General features: G+C 53.0%; 1 protein-coding gene across 1 annotated transcript in view; it reads left to right on the forward strand.

Annotated features, from left to right (window-relative positions):
- The first annotated feature begins 2,533 nt into the window (after positions 1–2,533).
- Positions 2,534–23,441, forward strand: part of PYGB (glycogen phosphorylase B) — a 35,822-nt gene continuing 14,914 nt past the window's right edge. Inside the window, exons 1-9 of the mRNA XM_061436443.1 lie at positions 2,534–2,912; positions 13,197–13,298; positions 15,577–15,655; positions 16,927–17,030; positions 19,260–19,391; positions 20,906–21,017; positions 21,308–21,390; positions 22,236–22,379; positions 22,798–22,890. Of these exons, the coding sequence (XP_061292427.1) occupies positions 2,670–2,912; positions 13,197–13,298; positions 15,577–15,655; positions 16,927–17,030; positions 19,260–19,391; positions 20,906–21,017; positions 21,308–21,390; positions 22,236–22,379; positions 22,798–22,890 (1,092 nt within the window). The 5' untranslated portion in view covers positions 2,534–2,669. The remainder of the gene's footprint in view (positions 2,913–13,196; positions 13,299–15,576; positions 15,656–16,926; positions 17,031–19,259; positions 19,392–20,905; positions 21,018–21,307; positions 21,391–22,235; positions 22,380–22,797; positions 22,891–23,441) is intronic.

The raw sequence follows: 23,441 nt of genomic DNA on the forward strand, positions 1-23,441 counted from the left end.
GTTGTTTTCCTCTATTTCTTTGCATTGATCGCTGAAGAAGGCTTTCTTATCTCCTCTTGCTATTCTTTGGAACTCTGAATTCAGATGTTTATATCTTTCCTTTTCTCCTTTGCTTTTCACTTCTCTTCTTTTCACAGCTATTTGTAAGGCCTCCCCAGACAGCCATTTTGCTTTTTTGCATTTCTTTTCCACAGGGATGGTCTTGATTCCCGTTTCCTGTACAATGTCACGAACCTCATTCCATACTTCATCAGGCACTCTATCTATCAGATCTAGGCCCTTAAATCTATTTCTCACTTCCACTGTACAATCATAAGAGATTTGGTTTAGGTCATACCTGAATGGTCCAGTGGTTTTCCCTACTTTCTTCAATTTAAGTCTGAATTTGGCAATAAGGAGTTCATGGTCTGAGTCACAGTCAGCTCCTGCTCTTGTTTTTGCTGACTGTATAGAGCTTCTCCATCTTTGGCTGCAAAGAATATATAATCAATCTGATTTCGGTGTTGACCATCTGGTGATGTCCATGTATAGAGTCTTCTCTTGTGTTGTTGGAAGAGGGTGTTTGTTATGACCAGTGCATTTTCTTGGCAAAACTCTATCAGTCTTTGCCCTGCTTCACTCCGTATTCCAAGGCCAAATTTGCATGTTACTCCAGGTGTTTCTTGACTTCCTACTTTTGCATTCCAGTCCCCTATAATGAAAAGGACATCTTTTTTGGGTGTTAGTTCTAACAGGTCTTGTAGGTCTTCATAGAACCGTTCAACTTCAGCTTCTTCAGCGTTACTGGTTGGGGCATAGACTTGGATTACTGCGATATTGAATGGTTTGCCTTGGAAACGAACAGAGATCATTCTGTCGTTTTTGAGATTGCATCCAAGTACTGCATTTTGGACTCTTTTGTTGACCATGATGGCCACTCCATTTCTTCTGAGGGATTCCTGCCCACAGTAGTAGATATAATGGTCATCTGAGTTAAATTCACCCATTCCAGTCCGTTTCAGTTCGCTGATTCCTAGAATGTCGACATTCACTCTTGCCATCTCTTGTTTGACCACTTCCAATTTGCCTTGATTCATGGACCTGACATTCCAGGTTCCTATGCAATATTGTTCTTTACAGCATTGGACCTTGCTTCTATCACTAGTTACATCCACAGTTGGGTATTGTTTTTGCTTTGGCTCCATCCCTTCATTCTTTCTGGAATTATTTCTCCACTGATCTCCAGTAGCATATTGGGCACCTACTGACCTGGGGAGTTTCTCTTTCAGTATAAAGAGACTAGAAACACTGGGAACAAATGGCTAGAGGTACCAGACTTCCTTTTGGAGGACCAGCTCTAGAGAGAGAGAGTCCTCGAGAGCTCGGGAGAGAAGGTGCGTCCACCAGGCCTGATGTATCGGCACCTGATTTGGGAACAGGCAGGAAGGAAGGCACTGGCCTAGAGAAGGATCTGGAGCCCTGTTGGGTGTGCAGGGAGGGCGAGGAAACAGGATGAGGTGAAGAGAAAGATGGTGGAAGGCCCTGGGCTGCATACATGACCCCCGCCCTGGCCCTGCCCCAGGACTACACCACTACACCCACACCGGGTGACTCCTATGTGTGCCGTAACGAGATCGCACACCAGGTGCGATCAAGAGCTTTCCAGAGGCCATGGAGACACCCCTCACCCAGCTGTGTCCACCCCTAAGGCTCAGCACCAGCCTTAGATCTGCAGGCCTAGAGACTGGCCAGTCCTACACCCTCATGTGAGTGGAGTCCTGAAGTGCTGCCTTCTCTCACGCAGCATTGTTCCTCTATGCTGTTGGATGTGGGCCATCGTTTTCATGGCTCTGGGCTATGCAACCGTGGGAATATGCCACAGTTTATTTAGCAGCCCAGCACTGGTGGGCATTTGCATAGTTTCCAGTTTGGGACTGTTTCGAATATTTTAATGTTACGGGCATTTCTGTACATGCCTTTTGGTCAGCTTAAGCATTCATTTCTGTTGGGTATTTTCTTTGGAGTAGTATTGCTGGGTCAGAGGTAGGTGTTTGTTTAGCTTTAGTGAATGCTACCAGTTTTTTCACGTTCCACCTACCTGTCAGGACCCCCGTTGATGCAGAAATCACAGAGGCTAAGATAGGATCGAGGAGGAGCTGCGGGAGCAAGACTGAAGCCAGGGACCGGAAGATGGCCCTGGGGCACAGCAGCAGAGAGTGAGTGAGGGGGTCCCAGCCCAGGACCTTCAAGTAGGAACTAGCTGAGAGGCTTTGGAGAGGGTAAGGAGCAGGAGGAGACGCCGTCTCGGGGGCGTGGACAGGAGAGAGATGCTGGGAGGAATGGGCCGCAAGCCCAGGACCTCACCCTCAGCTTTGCGCGTGGAAAAACTCAACAGTACTCCCTCACTCAGGCGTAGGTACTCCGCCCCTTCTGCGGCCCCGCCCTCCACCAGGCCCCGCCCCTCCGGCGGCCCGGCCCCTCCATCAGGCCCCGCCCTGCCCGCGGCCCTGGCGCGGCGCGCAGTCGCGCCCGCGGCCCCTCCTATCCTTGCCGCCGCGGCGCACTGCGCAGGCGCGGCCTGGCAGCTAGTGAAGCCGCAGCATCCCTAGCGCGGGTGTGTCCCAGCGGCTCGCCTTGTCCTCCTCCTGCTCGTCGTCCTCCTCGTCCTCGTCCTCCGGGCGGCCGGCGCGATGGCAAAGCCGCTGACCGACGGCGAGAGGCGGAAGCAGATCAGCGTGCGCGGGCTGGCGGGGCTGGGCGACGTGGCAGAGGTGCGGAAGAGCTTCAACCGGCACCTGCACTTCACGCTCGTCAAGGACCGCAATGTCGCCACGCGCCGCGACTACTACCTGGCGCTGGCGCACACCGTGCGGGACCACCTGGTGGGCCGCTGGATTCGCACGCAGCAGCGCTACTACGAGCGGGACCCCAAGGTGAGGCGCGCCGGGGAAGAGGGCGCCCGGGGGAAAACGGCTGCCCGGTGGCTCGGACAGGGAAGCGTCCGCCTGCAATGCGGGAGATGCGGGCTCGGTCACCGGGTGGCGAAGACCTTCTGGAGGAGGGCACGGCAGCCCAGTCCAGTGTTCCTGCCTGGAGAATCCCATGGACACACGAGCCTGGCGGGCTGGGGTACGCGGGGTCGCAGAGAGTCGGGCATGACTGAGCCAATCTCTGTCTTTATGTCTGTCCCGGGTGGAGAGAGACCTCGGTGGGGAGGGACCTCCGGGGTGGGGAGAGACCCCCAGGTGAGGAGGGAACCCCCCCTGAGATGGGGAGAAACCCCGCACCCCCAGGTGAGGAGAGACCCCTGGGTAAGGAGAGATCCCTGGGATGGTGAGAGACTCAGGGTGGAGAAGGACCTCTGGTGAGAAGAGACCGCTCCCACCCCGGGTGAGGAGAGACCCCAGTGAGGAGGGATGGACCACCCTTGAGATGGGGGGAGACTGCCCCACCCGTTGCCCTGGGTAAGAGGGGACCCCTGGGTGAGGAGAGATCTCTGGTGAGAAGACCGCTGGGGTGAAGACACACACACACACACACACACACACAGGTGAGGCGGCCCTGCACACACACACACACCCGGGTGAGGCAGTCCTGCACACACACACACACACACACACACACCCATGGGTGAGGTGGCCCTGCACACACACATACACGGGTGAGGTGGCCCTGCACACAGGCGTGCGCGTGCGCACACATACACACACACACACACACCCATGGGTGAGGTGGCCCTGCACACACACATACACGGGTGAGGTGGCCCTGCACACAGGCGCGCGCGTGCGCACACACACACACACACACACACACACACCCGGGTGAGGCGGCCCTGCACACAGCTTCGTCTACACCTGCACACCACACGCTGAGCGCCTGAAGCCGAGCGGGGGGCCTGCTGTCCTGTGGTGGAGCTGGGTCACCGGGAAGCCTCTGAGACTGAAGCCCTCAGGGATGGGCCCTGCCTTCTAGGAGCGCACACCTGCTCTGGAGAACTGTTCTTAGCTGAAGGTTGGCAGACAGTAAGGAACTGTTGATTCTTTTTACATTTTATACAAGCATAGGTTTATGGTAGATGAGTACAAGGTGCACAAGAGAGAACTTGTTCATCACGTCCATTACTAACTGTGTTAAGAATCCAGGTGTATGTCTTTCTGCATCCTCTCCTGTTCTTGAATATATATGCACACCTTTCAAAGCATGTTGAGTGTACAGTTTTGTGGCTCTTCTGTTTCATTCATCAACATTTGTAACACTTGTAGTTTTTCAACAACTTTCCGAGTAAATATGATTCCTCAGTATCATTGATAGTTTTCAATCTGATGTATATGTCATAGGCTTGGCCAGGCCCCTGCTGCCAGTTTTGTTTGTTTTTTTGGTTTTGTTTCTTGCTTCTCAACCGTGGAGCATTGTCCCCTTTGTTTTATACTAATGTAGAGTGAAAACTCATGAGGGAAAGACACAGCTGTAGACCTGACACCAGTTTGCAAAGTTTGATTTGCAGTAGACACCTGGGCACTGGGCAGTTGCTTTGTTGATAGTGTTTTTGTAGGGTGTTAAGAAATGTTTATAATTGCTAAGTCTGAGATCGGTTGCTTTTCCAAGCTTTTTCTGGGGCACTCCTTTTTCTAAAAGAGTAGTGGTAAAAAAGACAGATTTGTTAGAATACTAACCAGCCTCTTGGTGTTTAGTATGCAAGACAGTGAAGTCACACCAAATGGCTAAAACAGGTTATTTCAACAAGGACTTGGGTCGACTTTGCCAAGGAAGCTGGCCAAGAGGCAGGGCTCCCCCAGAATTCCCTGCTGGTGGCAGAGCTCCACTTTGAAATATCATTGTTATTCATACAGCAGGTGACAAGCTACATTTCTGCCTGCACACTCAAGGGCATTTCCCTGCAGCTGAACCAGAATGTACCACAGCACCCAAGGGACCCCTTAGAGTCTTTATTCTATGTTTAGATCCGAAAAAGACTGATGATGGGCTCAGGGATTGCGGAAATAACCTTTCCTGAACAGGATTAAATTCCTCTAACAAAACAGGTTTGCTGATCCTCACTGATGGCTAGGGTGGCCATAGGCATAAACATTCCTCTTTTAAGGAAACCACACAGCCTGTAAATGGAAGGTTGTTTGCCTCTCCTGGATAGGAAGGCCCTTTGAAAGTGGAAACTTTGAATTTAACTGCTTCGGTCTGTCTGATCCATGTTGAAAATAGGCTCATCATTTCCTTTTCCTGCAAAAGTTACATGTTTGCTTGTAAAGCAGGGGTCACCAAACTTTTAGGGACCAGGGTCTGGTTTCATGGAAGACAGTTTCTCCACGGCCCCTGGTGGGGTGGGAGGGGATGGTTTCTGGATGATTCAAGCACATTACATTTGTGCACTTTGTTTCTATTATTATTACATTAGCTCCACCTCAGACCCTCAGGCATTAGATCTCGGAGGTTAGGGAGCCCTGTTGGAGAGGACAAGAAACCCTGTTTTGTTAGAGGAATTTAATCGTGTTCAGGAAAGGTTATTTCTGCAATCCCTGAGCCCATCACCAGTCTTTTACGGATCTAAACATAGAATAAAGACTCTTAACGGGTCCCTACGGTGCTGTGGTACTTTCTGGTTCAGCTGCAGGGAAATGCCCTTGAGTGTGCAGGCAGAGATGTAGCTTGTCACTGCTACACCTCTGATGCTGGGAGGATCAGAGCATGAGGGAAGGTGTGAGGGCTCCCAGAAATAATCCTGCAGAGCCACACTCCCACCCTAAGCACGGCCTCAAGGATCTGTACCATTACTTCAGACTTTGGCAGCCTGACGATCTAAACAATAATCAGACTGCTTTTATTTAATATTTTTATTTACTTAAAAACAGTTATCCAGGTCCTTGTGGTTATTGGAGACAAAAATTTGAAAACACAGATAAGCCAAAAGGATACATTAACTGTAATCTCGCCACCTAGTGATAACAATGTAAATGCTACAGACGTCTTGTGTTCCGCATCTCTTTTTCTGGGCAGGTAGAGACACTTGTTTTTATTACACAAAATAGTGCAGTGCCATGCTGCACCTATTGTTTCATAACTCTTTCAAGCATTCTATTTTTGGTAATAGTAGAAACAATTGAAGCTCAGTGCTCAGAGGAAGAGTTTTCAAGTAAGCTGCCTGGCAAGGCAGCAAGTCAAAATATCTGGCTAAAATTAAGAGGTCTGCACTTGGCAGGACTCAGCGCTTAATTCTAAAGCGGCTCCAGGAGACTGAGGAGATGGGGAGGTCAGGACTCCACTCCAGACTCGAGAACGGAGAGGAGCTGGGTGGTAAGGGATGGATCACACAGATCCAAGCCCCTCAAGACCTGGCTTTACCACTCAGATTGTTCCACCTTGGGCTGGGGTAGATTTCTTTCTTAGTTTTTTTCATCTTTAAAATGAGGAAGGTCAAGCTAGGTAATCCATTTCTGAGTCCCTTTCCTTTCTAAAACATCATAGTTTTGTGTTTACTGGTAAAATGTTTCCATTTTACATCGACATTCAGTCCAAAAAGAATTTGCGAATGCTTGAGGAAGACATGACATGGGCTTCCCTGGCAGTCCAGTGGTTAAGAATTTGCCTGCCAGTGCAAGGGACACAGATTTGATCCCTGGTCTAGGAAGATTTCACATGCCTCTGAGCAGCTAAGCCCATGTACCACAGCTGCTGAGCTCGTGTGCAGCAACTGCTGAAGCCCAAGGCCCCTAAAGCCTGTGCTCTACAAGAGAAGCAGTGAGAACCTCTGCAATGCGCAGAGCAATGTGCTCTGCAGTGAGAAGCCCGAGCACCACAACAAAAAAGACCCAGCACAGCCAAGAATAACAAGTAAATAATTTTTTTTTAAAAAGATACAATCAATACAAAAGGCTCAACTTCATAGAAAACCTCAAAGAGAAAGTTGGGGCAAAAGACAGTAAGGGTAGGAAAGTGGGTTAAGTTTAGGTGTAAAGTCAGGACACAAAATGCCAACCTAAGTTCTGGCAACAGAGCACATGGCAGGTCACGTGCAGTTATGGGAGTCCTCAGTCTCTACTAGAGATTCTAGAATGGCAGGTGAGAGATTGCTTCCGCGGATCTCTAGAGCAGACGTGGTACAAGGTGGACAGCTGGCCCGATGGCATCCCCTGCAGTGGATGGACTGGTCAGTTTACCATGGCTCTTCTCCGTGAGCTCTTGGCAGAACCATCATGGTAGACTAAGAAAAGAAGCTCTACCACGGGCCCAAGCTCCTATCTTAAATATTTCTAGTAAGATAATCATAAATAATACAGTCAGTCTTATGGTTTTACTGGATTTGGTATTGAAGGAAGATAATTTGGAGCAGTGTTTTATACCCTTGGCTGCCCACAACCCCCACTTCTGAACTTCTGTTCTAATAAGGCAGGAGTGGGACCAGCACCGGGATCTTTTTGACCCAGGCAGCGGTTCTGACGTGTTTGCTGTGTTTGCACTCTGTGGTTCTGGTTGTGGCTGTGGTGTTCTGATGTGTTTGCACTCATCTGTGTGAACTTGATCTTGTATCCCGTGGACAAGCCTCCCTGATAGCAGAGAGCTCAGAATTACTTTCTGTGGCCAGAAGCTGGGGAGGGGCAGCTGGTTCGTGTTGCTGATTACCCTGACAGCTTGCCGAGTGGAAGGTTGGGTGAAGCCACTGTCTATGAGATGGGGAAACTCTGCGTGTGTGCCAGTTTCTCATAGAAGACAGCCTAACCTCTGCTCCTTTAGGCTGTGATGGTTCATTTTCTGTGTCAGCTTGGCTGGGCTATGGAGCCCAGATATTTGGTCCGATATTAATGTGGATGTTTGTTTGAAGGTGTTTTCTGACTAAACATGAGAGTAATGTTTAGTCAGTGGATTTTGAGGAAAGTAGTGTCTTCTGTAACGTAGGTGGGCCTCTATTCAGTTGAAGGCCTGAACAGAGCAAAGACGGACACCCCATTTGGAGTCCAGATGCCACTCCTCCATGCCTCACCTCTCCAGATTTTGGTCTTGAACCTCTGTGATTACGTGACCCAGCTCCTTAAATAAATCTGTGTGTATGTCCTGGAGATTCTCTTTCTCTGAGGAGCCCTGACTTATCCAAGCTGCTGTAGATGGCAGGCCCTTTGTATCTTTATGAAATTTTGTAACCCATCTCACTTCTGTATCCCAGCCCTTTGTAGATGATTTTTTAAATTTTATTTTTTGTCTGCATCACATGACATATGGGATGTTAGTCCCCCCCCACCAGGGATCAAACATTTGTGCCCTACATTGGGAAGGCAGAGTCTTCATCACTGGACAGCCAGAGAAATCCTTGATGATTTTTTAAATGTTTATTTTGCATGATTCCAGACTTTCAAAAGTTGCAAGAATGATGTAAGAATTCCCATATGTTCTTTATCCGAATTCCCCATTTTTAACTTGTTTGTTATATCCTTCTCTCTTTATAAATACAATTTTTTTTTCTGTGAACCATTTGAAAGTAAGTTTTAGACTTGATAACCAACACTTTCCCTCTACAAACTCAAATATGTGATTGGAAAAAAACCAGGGAGACTCCCTTATACTAGCAGAGCACTTAGAAAAAACTTGGGGTGTTCACACCATCACAGTGTTGTCACCTGAAGATCTTACTTGGCTTTGTTGGTTGTCCCACTGATAAGAAATACAAGTAAGAAGACTGAGAGGACTTTATACATCTTTTCAGATGTACCTCCTTCCCCACCCTACCCCCACCCCCTCATTAAGCAGAGCAGGCTCTAGCCCATATGGAATCCCATACATTTTAAGACACGAAGCAGGTAAATAGCAGGCAATAGATGGTTAGCTTTTTCTACCTTGTAGAGAAGGGGGTTCTTAGAATATGGCGAAAGGGCAGGAGAAATGAATACAGAAATTTAGAAAGGTGATTGGATGACAGAAAGGTTTCGCTAGATCTTCTGGAATGGGAATTACATATAATTTCAGTTTTAGCTGAGTGTCTTTTCTCAGCCTTGAAACATCACTTCAAGGTGAAAGTAGCTCTGTTTACCGGGCTTCCCAGGTGTCGCTAGTGGTAAAGAACCTGCCTGCTAGTGCAGGAGACATAAGAGACATGGGTTTGATTCCTGGGTCAGGAAGATTCCCTGGAGGAGGGCATTTCAACCCACTCCAGTATTCATGCCTGGAGAATCCTATGGACAGAGGAGCCATAGGGTCGCAAAGAGTCGGACACGATTGAAGCGACTTAGCAGGCACGCACAGCTCTGTGCACAGCACTGAGTCATAACACTGAGTCACAGGTGGAGTTTGACATGGTCCAGATCACTTAATATAAATTGATCAGGCTCTGGCTATCAGTCAGTGACAAGGAGGCCTCCATGACTGTCTGGCTCTGGGATGGGTCAAGAGGACACTTCATAGGTAGGGCTTAGCAGCATGTGAGGTAGACGGCCCAGGACTATAAAATTGATGTCATGGAGCGCAAAGTGAATCTGTTCCCTGCAAAACTAAATGATCTCTAAGATCCCTGCAGGTTCTCAAATCCTGTAATTTTATCCTATTTTACATTTCGCAGATTTACTTTGAACAAACATACCTGCGTTCTAATCCTAGGTAATAGTACCTAAAGTAAAAAAAAAAAAAAAAAGAAGTTTGTGGTCTTCATTGAGATACAGCCTGCCAATTAGGGGAAACCAAGATTCCTTGGGATTTGACTCCAAAGGAACATGCTGAGTGTGACTTTGTAGGTTAGGCCCTAAGACGTGTGGTAGATACCACCCTTCCTCTTCATGTGAGCAGAGTTGTGGTTTTATATAGAAAGCCGTTTTCTCCAAAAAGCCCCTTGGACGCAGTGGCATGGACGTGGAGACGTGCTTAGGACAGGAGTGAGCCTCAGCTCTCTGGCCAGTGGGGGCCATCCCCCCTCCATAGCAGCTCTCGTCTTGCAGTGGGATAACAGACACGAAGGGGCCTCCGTGGCTTTGGAGAGGCTGGGGGGGCCCACCAGAGCTGACCTCTGTATTGGGTCAGTGATCAGTGTCCTTGTGTCATGTCAGGGCCAGTTCTGTCTGGCAGGAGCCTCTCTGTGCTGGGAGGGCAGCTGGTGAGTTAAGATGACAGGAGACTGTGCGGCTGCATGTTCCTGGCACAGATAGAATCCGGTTCTTGGTGGCGGGGAAGTGGATTGCCCCAGTCTGCACTCAGCTTCATTGCCCTGAGTGTTGAGAAAGTTCTTTGTTTCCTCTTCCTGCAGAGCGTTCAGACCTTGCTGTTAAACAAGGGCTCTAAACACACTTTTAGGAGAGGGAGAGTAAATGGAGATCTCAGAAAGCCCAGTTCTATTATTATTAATCTCAGTTCTATAGAGAGATTGACAAATGAGGCTGTATCTATTTATATTAAACTCCATGTTCATAGAGTTCATTAACTCCTGAGACTCTTTGTGAAGTCGCTCCGTCGTGTCTGACTCTTTGCAACCCCATGGACTGTAGCCTACCAGGCTACTCCATCCATGGGATTCTCCAGGCGAGAGTACTGGAGTGGATTGCCATTTCCTTCTCCAGGGGCTCTTCCCAACCCAGGGATGGAACCTAGGTTTCCCGCATTGCAGGCAGATACTTTACCATCTGAGCCACCAGGGAAGCCCTCTAAGACTCTTTAGGAGATTAATATGCTGTATAATATTTTCATTGATCATGTTTTCATCTGTTTTTGTCAAAGAGCTTTGTTGATGGTTTTCTGTGATGTTATCTGTTGGGGTGGACTCTGCATGTAATACATAAACTCAATTGAGAAAAAAAAATCAAGGCTGCCTCTAGGCCATATAACACTTGTTACAGCCATATTGCAAAGAAGGAACCCAGCCAAAAGGTTCAGTGACCTAGTTCAGCCCTGGAGATGGCCCCCTAGAGGTGTGTGGCAAGGTTAAGGGGGCCCTGCTGTTCTCAGGCTCCAGGAGATGAGTATCTGGTCCTCAGTCAGAACCCCTGAGCTGGGAGGCCCTGTCCAGAGTTACAAAGATGGTGCCGGGACACTGGGCTGGGCCTGGCGGGCTGTGGGCCCACAGCAGCAGAGTTTGGGGCCAGCAAGTATCGGCCCTTTGCAGGTGAGCCCCCAGGCTTTTTCTTGGACCATGCCTGTGCCCTCAGCTGTTTTTGTTTGTATTTTCCAGAATTACCACCCTGTTCTACAGGTTCCACACCCCTCCCCAAAAATCTGGCCTGGTGAGGGGCCCAGCATTGCTGAGTCCAGGGTGGACATGGTGCTCTCAGGGACATAAAGGGACCAGGTCACCCCATCTGCTGGGAAGGAGCCAGGATGGGACCCAGTCTGTATCATTCAAATGTCATCGGCCAGCTTCTCAAGAACTTTCAGTTTTGATGGCTTCACACCAAACTATCTTAAGGAAACTGGGGAAAGCAAAATCAACATGTGTGGTGAAGTTATAAAAGTACTCCCCACACAGGCAAAAACAGCAGCAGAAAACAAGGCACAGACCCTGAGACCAGAGCTCTGGCCAGGCGGGGCCTACAGAGGTGCCTGGCACAGGGCTGACCCTGCTCCGTCCCTTCTGAGTGGGGACAGTGCTTGGGGGTCCCCAGTGCCATGGCTGTCCCTGCTGTCGTCTTGTGCAGGGAGCCATAGGAGACTCTCCCGGGCCTCTGTGCAGAACTAAGTACACTGCTGAACCCTGGACACCCGTGTTCAACTTGGGAGGAAAGTGAAAGAGAGTCAAAGATTTTAAGGCTGATTACAACATTTTATGCCTCAGCACCCATCTCTTAGGAAAAGAGAGAATCAAGCTATTTTCCTGGTGCTAGTTAAAAGTTGGAAAGATCAAACTACAACTTTTAAAATACATATTTGTATGAATAGTTGCAGGCAAAAAGAAAACATCTCAACCATATCCCTGACCTGCCAACTTATAAAACCTCTCGGGAGAACCCCAGAAGGAGGCCGGTGGGGGAAAATGCCCCTTGTATGTGCCTGGGAGAAGGGAATGTTCACTCGCTCAGACAGCTAGGCACTGTCATCTCGGTGTGTTTGCCCGTTGGTTACCAAGCCCCGTGGGAACCCCATAAACTAATAAATCAGCTCAAGTGTAGGGTAAATACCATCCAGGACGATGAAAGGTCAGGAAGAGGCAATGGGCTGTGAGCAGCAGTGACAGCCGTGGTGGGTGGAGAGAAGCTTGTAACACTGTGATGAGTCTGTGACTTAAACGACACTGAAACAGGGATGGGAATTTTGAAGCCAGGCATTCATATGATAAAAAAAATGTGGAAGAAAGGCTATCTGAGACTGAAATCTGTACTTTTTTTTTGTATGCATACATGGTCTTTCGATTTGTAGATTTGATATGTATGGAAAGTTTTCTTAAATTATATTTTTAAAAAATACATTTCTTTATTTGGCTCCACTGGGTCTTAGTGGTGGCATTCAGGATCTTTAGTTGTGGCCTGTCAGGTCTGGTTCCCACCAGGGATCAAACCCAGGCCCCCTGCATTGGGAGCGTGGAGCCTTAACCACTGGACCACCAGGGAAGTCCCCCCAAGGCCTTACTCTGGATGGCTGGAAGCAGCATGGAGGTCCCGTGTAGGAGCAGGACTCTGTGGGCCGGATCTCGACTCTGCCGCTGCCTTCCATGGCCCATTGGGTGGTTTCAGGGGGCAGACAGCCCCAGGCGTGGGAAGCGTTGGAATTCTGCATGATCCCTAGCGAGTGTTGGTGGTTGTCTCTTCTTTTATACAGAAGTTTATCCCCAAAGCCAGCAAATAGGCAGCAGATGGAAATAGGCAGACGTGTCCATCCGTCTGTCCCATTGTGTTGACCGTGCCGTTGGCACTGAGTGCCCAGTGCAGGTGTCAGGAGCTGTTTACCCTGCAGGGCTGGCTCACCCCTGCCAAGTGCCGACAGGGCTCCTTCTGGCCTGGGGGTCGATTCCCCACCACCGCCCTGCCCCACCTCCCTGCCCTCAGGGGGGGGCTTCCTTTTTGTCCCTTGGGGACTCCAGAAGGGCAGTGCACAGAGTCTGCTTTTGAAGGACCCTCCCTGGGGGGCAGCCCCTGGAAAGGTGAGGTTGGCCAAGGCTGAAGGGAGGGAGCCCATTTTAGGGGTACGGGTAAGCGCAGTGTTGGCTGAGTGCAGCCTCTCAGAAGGTCCGCTCTGCACTGGGATCTGAACGTACATGGGGCGGAACCAGCTGTTTCAGATGCCTCCTTTTGCTCCCTCAGCGCATCTACTATCTGTCCCTGGAATTCTACATGGGCCGCACCCTACAGAACACGATGGTGAACCTGGGCCTCCAGAATGCCTGCGATGAAGCCATCTATCAGGTGTGGTCCTTGGGACCGGGCTGCTGGGGTGGTCTCCTGTAGGCACCGAGCCTTAATTCAGCCCTGCGGAGGCGAGTGCTGCCATCTGGGACTGACCGCTCGGGCGTGGGGGGGATGGGTGGTGGGTGACGCGCCTTCTCAAGGAGAGAAAGTGAGGACTGGATGGGAGCTAATGCCCGGATGGCAGGGATGGGGGCAGGTTGTGATGCCGAAACTCGAAGCTTCTCGACCATTGCGTGTCACATGCCCACCCCACGTGGCAGAAATCCTGATATAGTTCCATTTCTCTTTACTTTATTAAGCTGATGGCCCACCTCCAGCTCCCCTCTCCCACCCTAAAGACACTTGTCCTGCACCTGCTTGTAAAATTGCCCTTCTCTCCTACTCGGAATTGTTGTCATTCAGTCGCTGAGTTATTAACGACTCTTTGCGACTCCATGGGCAGCAGCACGCCAGGCTTCCGTGTCCATCACCAACTCCCGGAGCTCACTCAAACTCACGTTCATTGAGTCGGTGATGGCATCCAATCATCTCATCCTCTGTCGTCCCCTTTTCCTCCTGCCCTCAATCTTTCCCAGCATCAGGGTCTTTTCCAATGAGTTGACTCTTTGCATCAGGTGGCCAAAGTATTAGAGCTTCTGTGGACAGAGGGGCCTGGTGGGCTATAGTCTATGGAGTTGCAAAGAATGGGACGTGACTGAACGACTAATACAAGCAATAGCAAATACAGAGAGGCATGTGTCTTTTTAAACATTGTACATTTTTTCCCCCTAAAATGCTATTTCACTTGCTGTTTAGCTTTTAGTTAAGCTTGTGTTGGGAAGGTTTCCATGATGATGGAACTTGAGAATCTCAGGCACATGTTAGCAGTGCCTGCCTTTCAGGCAGGACGTGGGTACCAGAGGCTGTGAGCTGGACTGTCGATGGTGCAGGGCTGGACGGCCTCCTCCCCAGGCTCCGCAGTTAAAGTGCAGTGTGAAAATAAAACATGCGAGACTTCCCTGGTGGTCCACAGGTTAACACTTGACCTTCCAAAACAGGAGGTACCGGGAGCTAAGAGCCCACATGCCTCACGGCCAAAAAACCATAACACAGAAGCAATATTGTAACATGTTCAATAAAGACTTTTAAAAAAATGTTTAAAAAAAGGAAAAAACATCCCACTGCTGCCTCACCCCAGGCTCCAGTTCCAGAGCGGGTTCCGCTAAAAACTAGAAATTCATAAGAAGCCACTCTCTCCTGAGTGTGCCATCAAGGACACACTTAAAATTACAGGGAAGTTAAAACATACATGGAAATTATCTGCTGTGATGAATGTCTTCACACACCATCATCACCTGGCCTCCTTAGTCTTCAAGCCCAAGTCATGGCTGGTCTTATTTCCTGTATAGCCCCACCACTCCCAAGTTATTTAAGAGCCAATATCAAATGTCTTAATAGTTCACGTGTAAATATTTCACTAGATATCTCTTTTCTTTTTCTTTGGCCAAGCTGCACAGCTTGCCAGACTCCTCTATCCTTCACTGTCTCCCAGAGTTTGCACAAACTCATGTCCATTGAGTTGGTGATGCCATCCAACCATCTCATCCTCTGTTGTCCCCTTTCTCCTCCTGCCTTCAGGCTTTCCCAGCATCAGGGTCTTTTCCAGTGAGTCAGCTCTTTGCATCAAGTGGCCAGAGTTCCTATTTTATAAATAAGTTTATTTGCACTGTTTTTTGGTTTCCACATACAAGTAATATCACATAGTAATTATCTTTGTCTGGCTTATTTTGTTTGCTATGATAATCTCTAGTTGCATCCGTGTTGCTGCAAATGGCACTATTTCGTTCTTTTTTATGGGTGAGTAATATTCCACACCTTTATCATTTATCTTTCCATGGACATTTAGGTTGTTGTTTCCACGTCTTGGCTGTTGTGAAGGTGCTGCAACAAACATCGGGGTGCACATGTCTTTTCCAGTTAGAGTTTTCTTCTGACTGATATATGCCTAGGAGTAGGATTGCAAGATCATATGGTAGTTCTCTTTTTAATTTTTTGAGAAACCTCCATACTACTCTCCCAGTGGCTGTACCAATTTATATTCCCACCAGCAGGATAGGAGCATTCCCTTCTCCCCACATCGTAACACCAAATTTTAATGTTGGGTTCTCAAGTCTAAAAGAAAGCAGCCTCTAACCTCTGATTGCTACAAGCTCACAGGATTTAAATATCTTTCCACCTATTACTTGAGGGAAAATATGAAGTACTATTAAAATGTTACCTCTGTTTCTGTTCACAGTTGGGGCTGGACTTGGAAGAACTGGAGGAAATAGAAGAGGACGCTGGCCTGGGGAATGGAGGCTTGGGGAGGCTGGCAGGTAACCCCGGCCCCCGTCCAGGACAGGCCTTTCCTGACATGGCACTTGGTCAGTGTGCTCACTTGCACATGGAGAGGCCAAGGTCAGCTGTGCTCCCAGCGCTGGCCTGTCAGGGCAGATTTGTCTCTCAGAGTGGATGGGATAGTGTATCCTCCAGGTCGAAATCTTTGCCACCAGTAGGAAGAAAAAAATCAACTTATACTATTCTCTTTCATACAAGGGGCGCTTCATAATTATGGAGACCAGATTTGCCAGTCCTGGGACCTGGTGCAGAGAGAGGTTTCCGACATACCTACCACCTTCCTGATTGGGAGGAGAACAGGGATAGAATCACACACACATTTACGAACATAGCCCAACTTAAAGCACCTGCTCCTGCCTTACTGCAGTGAGCTGACTGCCCCGAAGAGGCAGAGCTCTTCCTCTCGGAGCTGTCGCTCCTTTCTCACCCAATTGGAGAGCAGCCTCAGTTCGGTGTTTTTTAGTTTGGGGTATTTTTTCCCCCGCCTGTTTTAATTATTTTTGCCGGCCTTTATGGGGCGAAGGAGCTGGGTTAAGAACTCAGAAGCGGAAGCAGCAGCCCCAGTGAAACTGGATCACGCTGTGTCCTGCTGGGCTCTTGGGCCCGGAGCTTCTGGAGCAGAGAGGATCAATTCTGTGCCTCCCTGGAGTGTGTGGGGCCTCAGAGTTTATAGTACCATGTGATGGCCCCGCCTGCCCCTTCTGAGAGGCGTCCTCCTGTGAAGGGAGCAAATGCCCTAACATTGATCTGTGTGCGTGTGTGTGTGTTTATGCTTTCAGAATTCAAGTTAAATTAAATTAAATTAAATTAAATTCAAGTTAAATTCTGCAGACGTTATAAGTGCAGCATGTTTCTGGCAGATGAAACATCCCACAGATCTTCACCCTGGGCTGGGTCTGCCCCGCATCCGGGGAAAGGCCCTGTGCACCCCACTTGAGGGCGGGGACGGTGTGTGGAGATGGGCTGAGTTTGGCCGTGTCCTTTGTGTTTGTCCCCCTTCCCACGCCCCCAAGTAGTCCCCATGTTGATGCTGTCTTGGCCGTAGGCTCTTAGGCGAAAGAGCCTCAGCGGTGGCCCAGCAGCCTCAGCCTTTCCTTTTCACGAGACCTGAGGCCAACAGGTCCCCACGGAGCTACTGCCTGCCACCCTGGGGGCTTCCCCCCAACACGGGGTGTCTGCTTGCCTCAGTGTCCAGGCCTGGGCTCAGAGGCCTCGGATCTGCTGACTGTCCCTGTGTTTGTACTTCCAGCCTGCTTCCTTGACTCGATGGCCACCCTGGGCCTGGCGGCGTACGGCTACGGGATCCGCTATGAGTTTGGGATTTTCAACCAGAAGATTGTCAATGGCTGGCAGGTAGGTGTGGTTTTCTTCCTTTGCCCACTTGTGGCCCTCGGGCACACAAGAAAGTCACCAGGCGTTGTCAGGTCTGCTTCTGGACTTTCTGCTCCTCCAGGGAGGCTGTGTTCCAGCCCTTGGCAGAGCGGAGGGGACGGGGGTGGGCGGTGCTGAGGGCCCCGGGTGCTCCGTGATCTGCGTGCCATCCCCTCAGCCAGCAGGGCCTGTCGCCCATGTGTTCTCATTGCACATGGCTTCTGTGTGGCGACAGGACATCTGGCGGGCTCAGGCCAGAGCCCAGCTGGGCCTCTTGTATTTGGGAAGATGCTGCTTCTGCAGACAGCTCGTGGTCCTGCTCCGCAGAGGGGACCAGGCGCTGACGTTGGAATCTCACTGACATACAGGGAAGGAACACCTTCCTGCCACCAGGAAGTCAAAGGCAGGACCAGTTCTGTGATGAGTGTCTGCCTGCCCCAGGCAGAAGGGGCTCGTCTTCTGTAGAGTCCTGAGAGAGGGACTCAGGAAGCAGTAACCTCAGCCACGCACTGTCCCCAAACCACAGCCCAAATGCTCCTTCTTGGGACTTGCCTCCTTTCTGTCTCTGTGACTTGGTTGTCCTGGACGTGTGGTGTAGCCAGAGCCGTCTTTCTTTCGTGCCCTGATTGTCCGGTCATGTCATGTAGATGGAGTGGTGTGTGGACTCCGAGTGACATCTCGAGGTTCATCAGTGCGCCTCAGGACTTCTCCCTTTTACTGCTGAATTCAAAGCATTCTTAATGTCTTTTTATTTTGATCTGTTTTTCTGCATTTTATATGAATTTTTTTAATAGTCCAAAAGTGAAAGTGAACATTGCTTAGTCATGTCCGACTCTTTACAACCCCATGGACTATACAGTCCATAGAATTAATTCTCCAGGCCGGAATAGTGGAGTGGGTAGCCTTTCTCTTCTCCAGGGGATCTTCCCAACCCAGGGATCAAACCCAGGTTCCCGCATTGCGGGCAGATTCTTTACCAGCTAAGCCACAAGGGAAGCCCAAAAATACTGGAGTGGGTAGCCTATCTCTTCTCCAATGGATCTTCCCGACCCAGGGATTGAACCAGGGTCTCCTGCATTGCAGGCTGATTCTTTACCAGCTGAGCTACCAGGGAAGCCCTAATAGTTCAAAGCGTTCACTTTTAAATCGAGAGCCTTGACCAGAATTGGGAATCTTTACCTTGTAAATCAACTGCAGTTGTGTTTCCATGCCGGGGCTCATCATCTGGTGGCGTGGTGGTGTGGGTGGGGGGCGGGGCCCATTGATGCCCAGGACCACCACCCCTCTCACCTGCCGCCCCACCCACCGCCCCCACCCTCAACCTGCCGCCCCCCCACCCTCACCTGCCACCCCCCTGCCCTCACCTGCTGCCCCCCCACCCTCACCTGCCGCCCCCCCACCCTCACCTGCCATGCCCCCCCTCACCTGCTGTCCCCCTCACCTTCCGCCCTCCCTTCACCTGCTGCCCCCCTCACTACCCCCACCCTCACCTGCCACCCCCCTGCCCTCACCTGCTGCCCCCCCACCCTCACCTGCCGCCCCCCCACCCTCACCTGCCATGCCCCCCCTCACCTGCTGTCCCCCTCACCTTCCGCCCTCCCTTCACCTGCTGCCCCCCTCACTACCCCCACCCTCACCTGCCACCCCCCTGCCCTCACCTGCTGCCCCCCCACCCTCACCTGCCCTCACCTGCCATGCCACCCCCTCACCTGCTGCCCCCCTCACCTCTGCCCTCCCTTTACCTGCCGCCCCCCCACCTGCCACCCCCCTCACCTGCCCCCCTCACCTGCCATCCCCCTCACCTGCTGCCCCCCTCACCTGCTGCCTCCCACCCTCACTTGCCTCCCCCCTCACCTGCCGCCCCCTCACCTGCCGCCCCCCCTCACCTGCCCCCCTCAGCTGCCGCCCCCCCCCACCTGCCACCCCCCCTCACTCCTCCTCACCTGCCGCCCCCCTGCCGCCACCTCACCTGCCCCCCTCATCTGCCGCCCCCCCACCTGCCCCCCTCAGCTGCCGCCCCCCTCACCTGCCTCCCTCAGCTGCTGCCCCCCCAGCTGCCGCCCCCCCTCACCTGCCCCCCTCAGCTGCCGCCCCCCACACCTGCTGCCCCCTCACCTGCCCCCCTCATCTGCTGCCCCCCCTCATCTGCTGCCCCCCTCACCTGCCGCCCCCCTTCACATGCTGCGCCCCCCTCACCTGCCGCCCCTTCAGGTGGAGGAGGCCGACGACTGGCTGCGCTATGGGAACCCCTGGGAGAAGGCGCGGCCGGAGTACATGCTGCCCGTGCACTTCTATGGGCGCGTGGAGCACAGCCCCGAAGGCGTGCGCTGGCTGGACACGCAGGTACCACAGGCGCTTCCTGGGGAGGGGGGCTGAGCACAGGGACCCTCAACTTGCCTCATGTCAGGGGCTTCCCTTGGGGCTTCCCTGTGGGAGCTGACCCCCCACACACTTGGTCGGGACGGTTCAGACCCCAACCATGAAGCTACATCTGTAGTTAAACAGGAGCTGTGTCTCAGGGTGTTTTGTGGTGAGCAGGTTGGTGCCTGGAGGGACAGGGTACTGGGGGGGGTGGGTGGTGAGAACAGCTCTGCATCCCAGGGTCCAGCGCTCACTCACTGTGTAGCCCTGGCTCTCAGTAGGGTCTCCCGGTGTGGCTCACTGATTATTTGGAGCCATCAGTACCCTGGGCAGGGAGCCCTGGGCAGATGTCGCAGAATGGAGCATCCCCACCCAGCTGGGCCCTGGTAGGGGGACCAGAGCAGGAACACCAGGTGCTGGAGGAGCACGGTGCTGGCCCTGACGGGCACACATGCAGAGTCCCCCCAGCTCAGAGATGGCGGGAGGGTCAGAGGAGGGCTTTGTAGGGGACGGCGGTGGGGGGATAGTTTGCAGTGAGTAGGAAAGAGTCCGCTGTCCAGTGATCTGGGCAGATGAGGAAAAATAGGGCAACCCGTGAGCCACAGCTGTTCTTGTGGGCTGTCCAGATTCAAGTCTGAACTGGGACTCAGGCCAGGCAGGCCGGCAGCCCAAGATGCCAGAATAAGTTGTATTTAATTTTAAAAAGTGGGGAAGGGGTCTGGTCTTCTAGGTGTGTGCGAGTGAACAAAGGCCTGGAGACCCCAGTGGGATGTGATGAGGGCCTTCCCATGGGGCCGGGCCGTGGAGAGGGCCAGAGCGGTTTGCAGATGCTTCGCAGGGCTGGTTGAGGCCAGGGTCAGGGACAGGGTTGTGGGGAGATGGAAGGGAAGGATGAGACTGGGGTATAGCCCCCCACCCAGTCCTTTGTGGCTCTGGGAGCTGCCTTCACACCCTGAAGCCACCCTCGGAAGTGGACCTGAGTGTGAGCAGCCCCACAGGAGGGCCCGAGGGCAGCGAGGACCCGAGGTGGGGGCGCCTCTGTTGGCTAGAGCACTCTGATGCTTCCGGGTACACGGGGATGGGGAGCAGGGAGCACACAGGCTGCTTTGGTTTGCTGAAGTTCGAGGTCAAGGCCATAGAAGGAGCCTCCACAGACATGGAGCATGGTCAGAAATAGCGGCTGTGTGCGGGGCGAGGCTAAGCGAGTCTCGACATCAAAGTTGCCCACGCAGAGTTGAGGGACGAGAGGGCAGGTGTGGAGGGCGGAGGCCAAGGATGCAGGAGGAGGGGCTGCCCAGGGCCAGGTGACCATGGACACTGGTGTGGAAGGTAGGAGCTTAAGGAGGCCTGGAGAGCGGTTGGTGTTGTTCGAGGCGGGAGGAGAGAAGCCAGAGGAGGGTGGGTGGCAGCCACCAGCGGGAGGCTGCTTCTGTGAGGGAGCCACCCCAGCCTCGGGGGGCACGGCCCAGGTTGGGGACCACGCTTTCCCTTGGCAGGTGGTGCTGGCCATGCCGTACGACACCCCGGTGCCAGGCTATAAGAACGACACCGTCAACACCATGAGGCTGTGGTCCGCCAAGGCGCCCAACGACTTCAAGCTCCACGACTGTGCGTCCCCTCCTGTCCCCACCTGGGGCCTGATCCCAGACTGACCCCAGCTGCACTCACAGCCCACAGGGCTCCCCAGCGCGGGAGGGCTGAGGGCAGGTTTCCCATGAGCCTTAGGCTTCCCTGGGATCCCACGTCCTCCAGAAAGAGCCAGGGCCTGGGGCTGGGAGGGGCTGGGCAGCAGAGCAACCGTGGGGCGCCTTCTGCTCGGGAGTGCTTGTCCTCAGACCCATCAGGGCGCTTGCGAGCCTGACAGGCTTGAGGGTCCTGACCCCGCTCTCTGCCCTCAGTCAACGTGGGCGGCTACATCGAGGCGGTCCTGGACCGGAACCTGGCCGAGAACATCTCCAGGGTCCTGTATCCCAACGACAACGTGAGCAGCTGCTGCCGTACCAGGGGGAAAGGGGACTCTCATCTGTGCTGCCTCTCAGTACAGGAAGCTGGGCTCCATCAGGGCCCCCCTGCACCTCACACTGGTCTCAGCTGACCTCCTGAGAGTGAGGACAGACACGGCATCCCCGACGGGGCCCAGGAGCCCCCGGCCTCACACCTCCAGTCCTCCCCGTAAAGATGGCCACAGAGCCCTCACCTCACCTGCTGCTGGAGTCTGCTCTTCGGCACCTGGTGTGGCTCCCTGAGAATCGGGGGGTGCACTTGTCAGGTGGGCCCGGCAGTGCCTATCCTGTAGTGACGCCTTGAGACCCAGACGATTGTGGTTTGAAAAGCTTTGTAGGCGTTTCCCTACATGTGAGATGGGGGTCTCAGCCACGTGCTCCACAGCCCCCAGATTCTTAGCAGACGAGCCCTCAGGGCCAGCTCGGTGGGTGTGGTTTCTATTTTACCAGCGAAATATGTGCACACCGCAGCACAAGACTCTGGGCTGAAGGGCTCACAGGAAAATGCCCCCCATTCCCCATCCTACCCCACAAGATTGCAAGCAGAGTCTCCCGCTTCAGGCGTGAGGCCTCCGGACGCCTGTACCCCAGAGGTTGTGTTCCTGGCCTTGGCCCGTCGCAGGGTGCTGTGACCCCCTCCTGGCTGCACTCCTTCCCTGTCTGAGGGTCACCTGACCTTGGCCCCAGATCTGGGCTGGACCCCAGCCTGGCCCCTCCCTGGGTTGGGGGCCCCTCCCTGGGTTGGGGGCCCCTCCCTGGGTTGGGGGCCCCAGGGCCCAAGGCCAAGGCTGAGCCCAGACTTGTCCTCTGGGCGTGTCTGCAGTTCTTCGAGGGGAAGGAGCTGCGGCTGAAGCAGGAGTACTTCGTGGTGGCCGCCACCCTGCAGGACATCATACGGCGCTTCAAGTCGTCCAAGTTCGGCTGCCGCGACCCCGTCAGGACCTCCTTCGAGACGTTCCCAGACAAGGTGCGCTTGCAGAGGGGCTGAGCTGGGAGGCGAAGCCGGCCATTTCCGGGCGGGGCCTCCTCCTTCTGGCCACAGCGGGCTGGGCCGGGCTTGGTGGGCAGCGGCTCTGCAGCCTGGGTCTCCATGTCCTCCGAGGACCGGGCCTGCGATGCTGTGAAGGGCCCTGTCGGGCAGAGCAGCCAGGTTGCAGGCTCAGTGGAGAGGCCAGCCACCCGCGTCTGCCAGGCGGGAGCAGCGTTCCGAGGTGACCTGCTCCCTGCTCCTCGGCCCGTGCTCCACACTGGGACCCAGAGCCCGTGCCGTGCCGTCCACTGCCTGCGGCCGGCCCCGTGACCAGGCTCCGTGGGCAGGCAGCTGAGGACCCCAGTTCTGCACGACCGGTCGAGAGGACTGAAGGGGTCACCCCGTGTCAACGCAGGTGGCCATCCAGCTGAACGACACCCACCCAGCGCTCGCCATCCCCGAGCTCATGCGGATCCTGGTGGACGTGGAGAAGGTGGACTGGGACAAGGTGAGCTCTGCACCCCGCCCTGCTGCAGGGCCGAGGACTGGGCTGGTCCTGGGACACGGAGCGGGGCCTTCCTGAGGGCCTCGGGAAGAGAGGGACGCTGTCCCTGGGAAGACAGGGCCGGGGGAAGGAGGATGTACAGGAGCAGCTCTGGGGTTTCTCCCGAGGGCAGAGTGCTGAGTACAGGCAGCAGGGCAAAGGCCAGAGAAGAGCGGTTTTCTGGACAAGAAAAGGATTCTGACACTTGTCGGAGCTTCTCATGTATGCTCTGTCATCTTGGAACTGTGGCCAAAGACCCAGAGGTGTTCAGCTTACAGAAATACATCGCTTGTTTATAGGCTTGTTCTCCTCACCTCACTTATTTTGGTCCTAGACTCTTTAGAGGGGTTTTCTTGATGTCACTAAATTAAATCAACATATAAAGCCATTTTACCCCCTTTTTTAGTGCCAGAGCCCCTTTCTGGTTTGGGGTGCACCTGTGGGTGGGGCTGAGCCGGTGCAGTTCACCTCTGGCCAGCAGAGGGCGGGGCCGCGCTCTTCACCAGCTGTCCGTG

Source organism: Bos javanicus, chromosome 13 (genome assembly GCF_032452875.1).
Source record: "Bos javanicus breed banteng chromosome 13, ARS-OSU_banteng_1.0, whole genome shotgun sequence".
Classification (NCBI taxonomy): domain Eukaryota; kingdom Metazoa; phylum Chordata; class Mammalia; order Artiodactyla; family Bovidae; genus Bos; species Bos javanicus.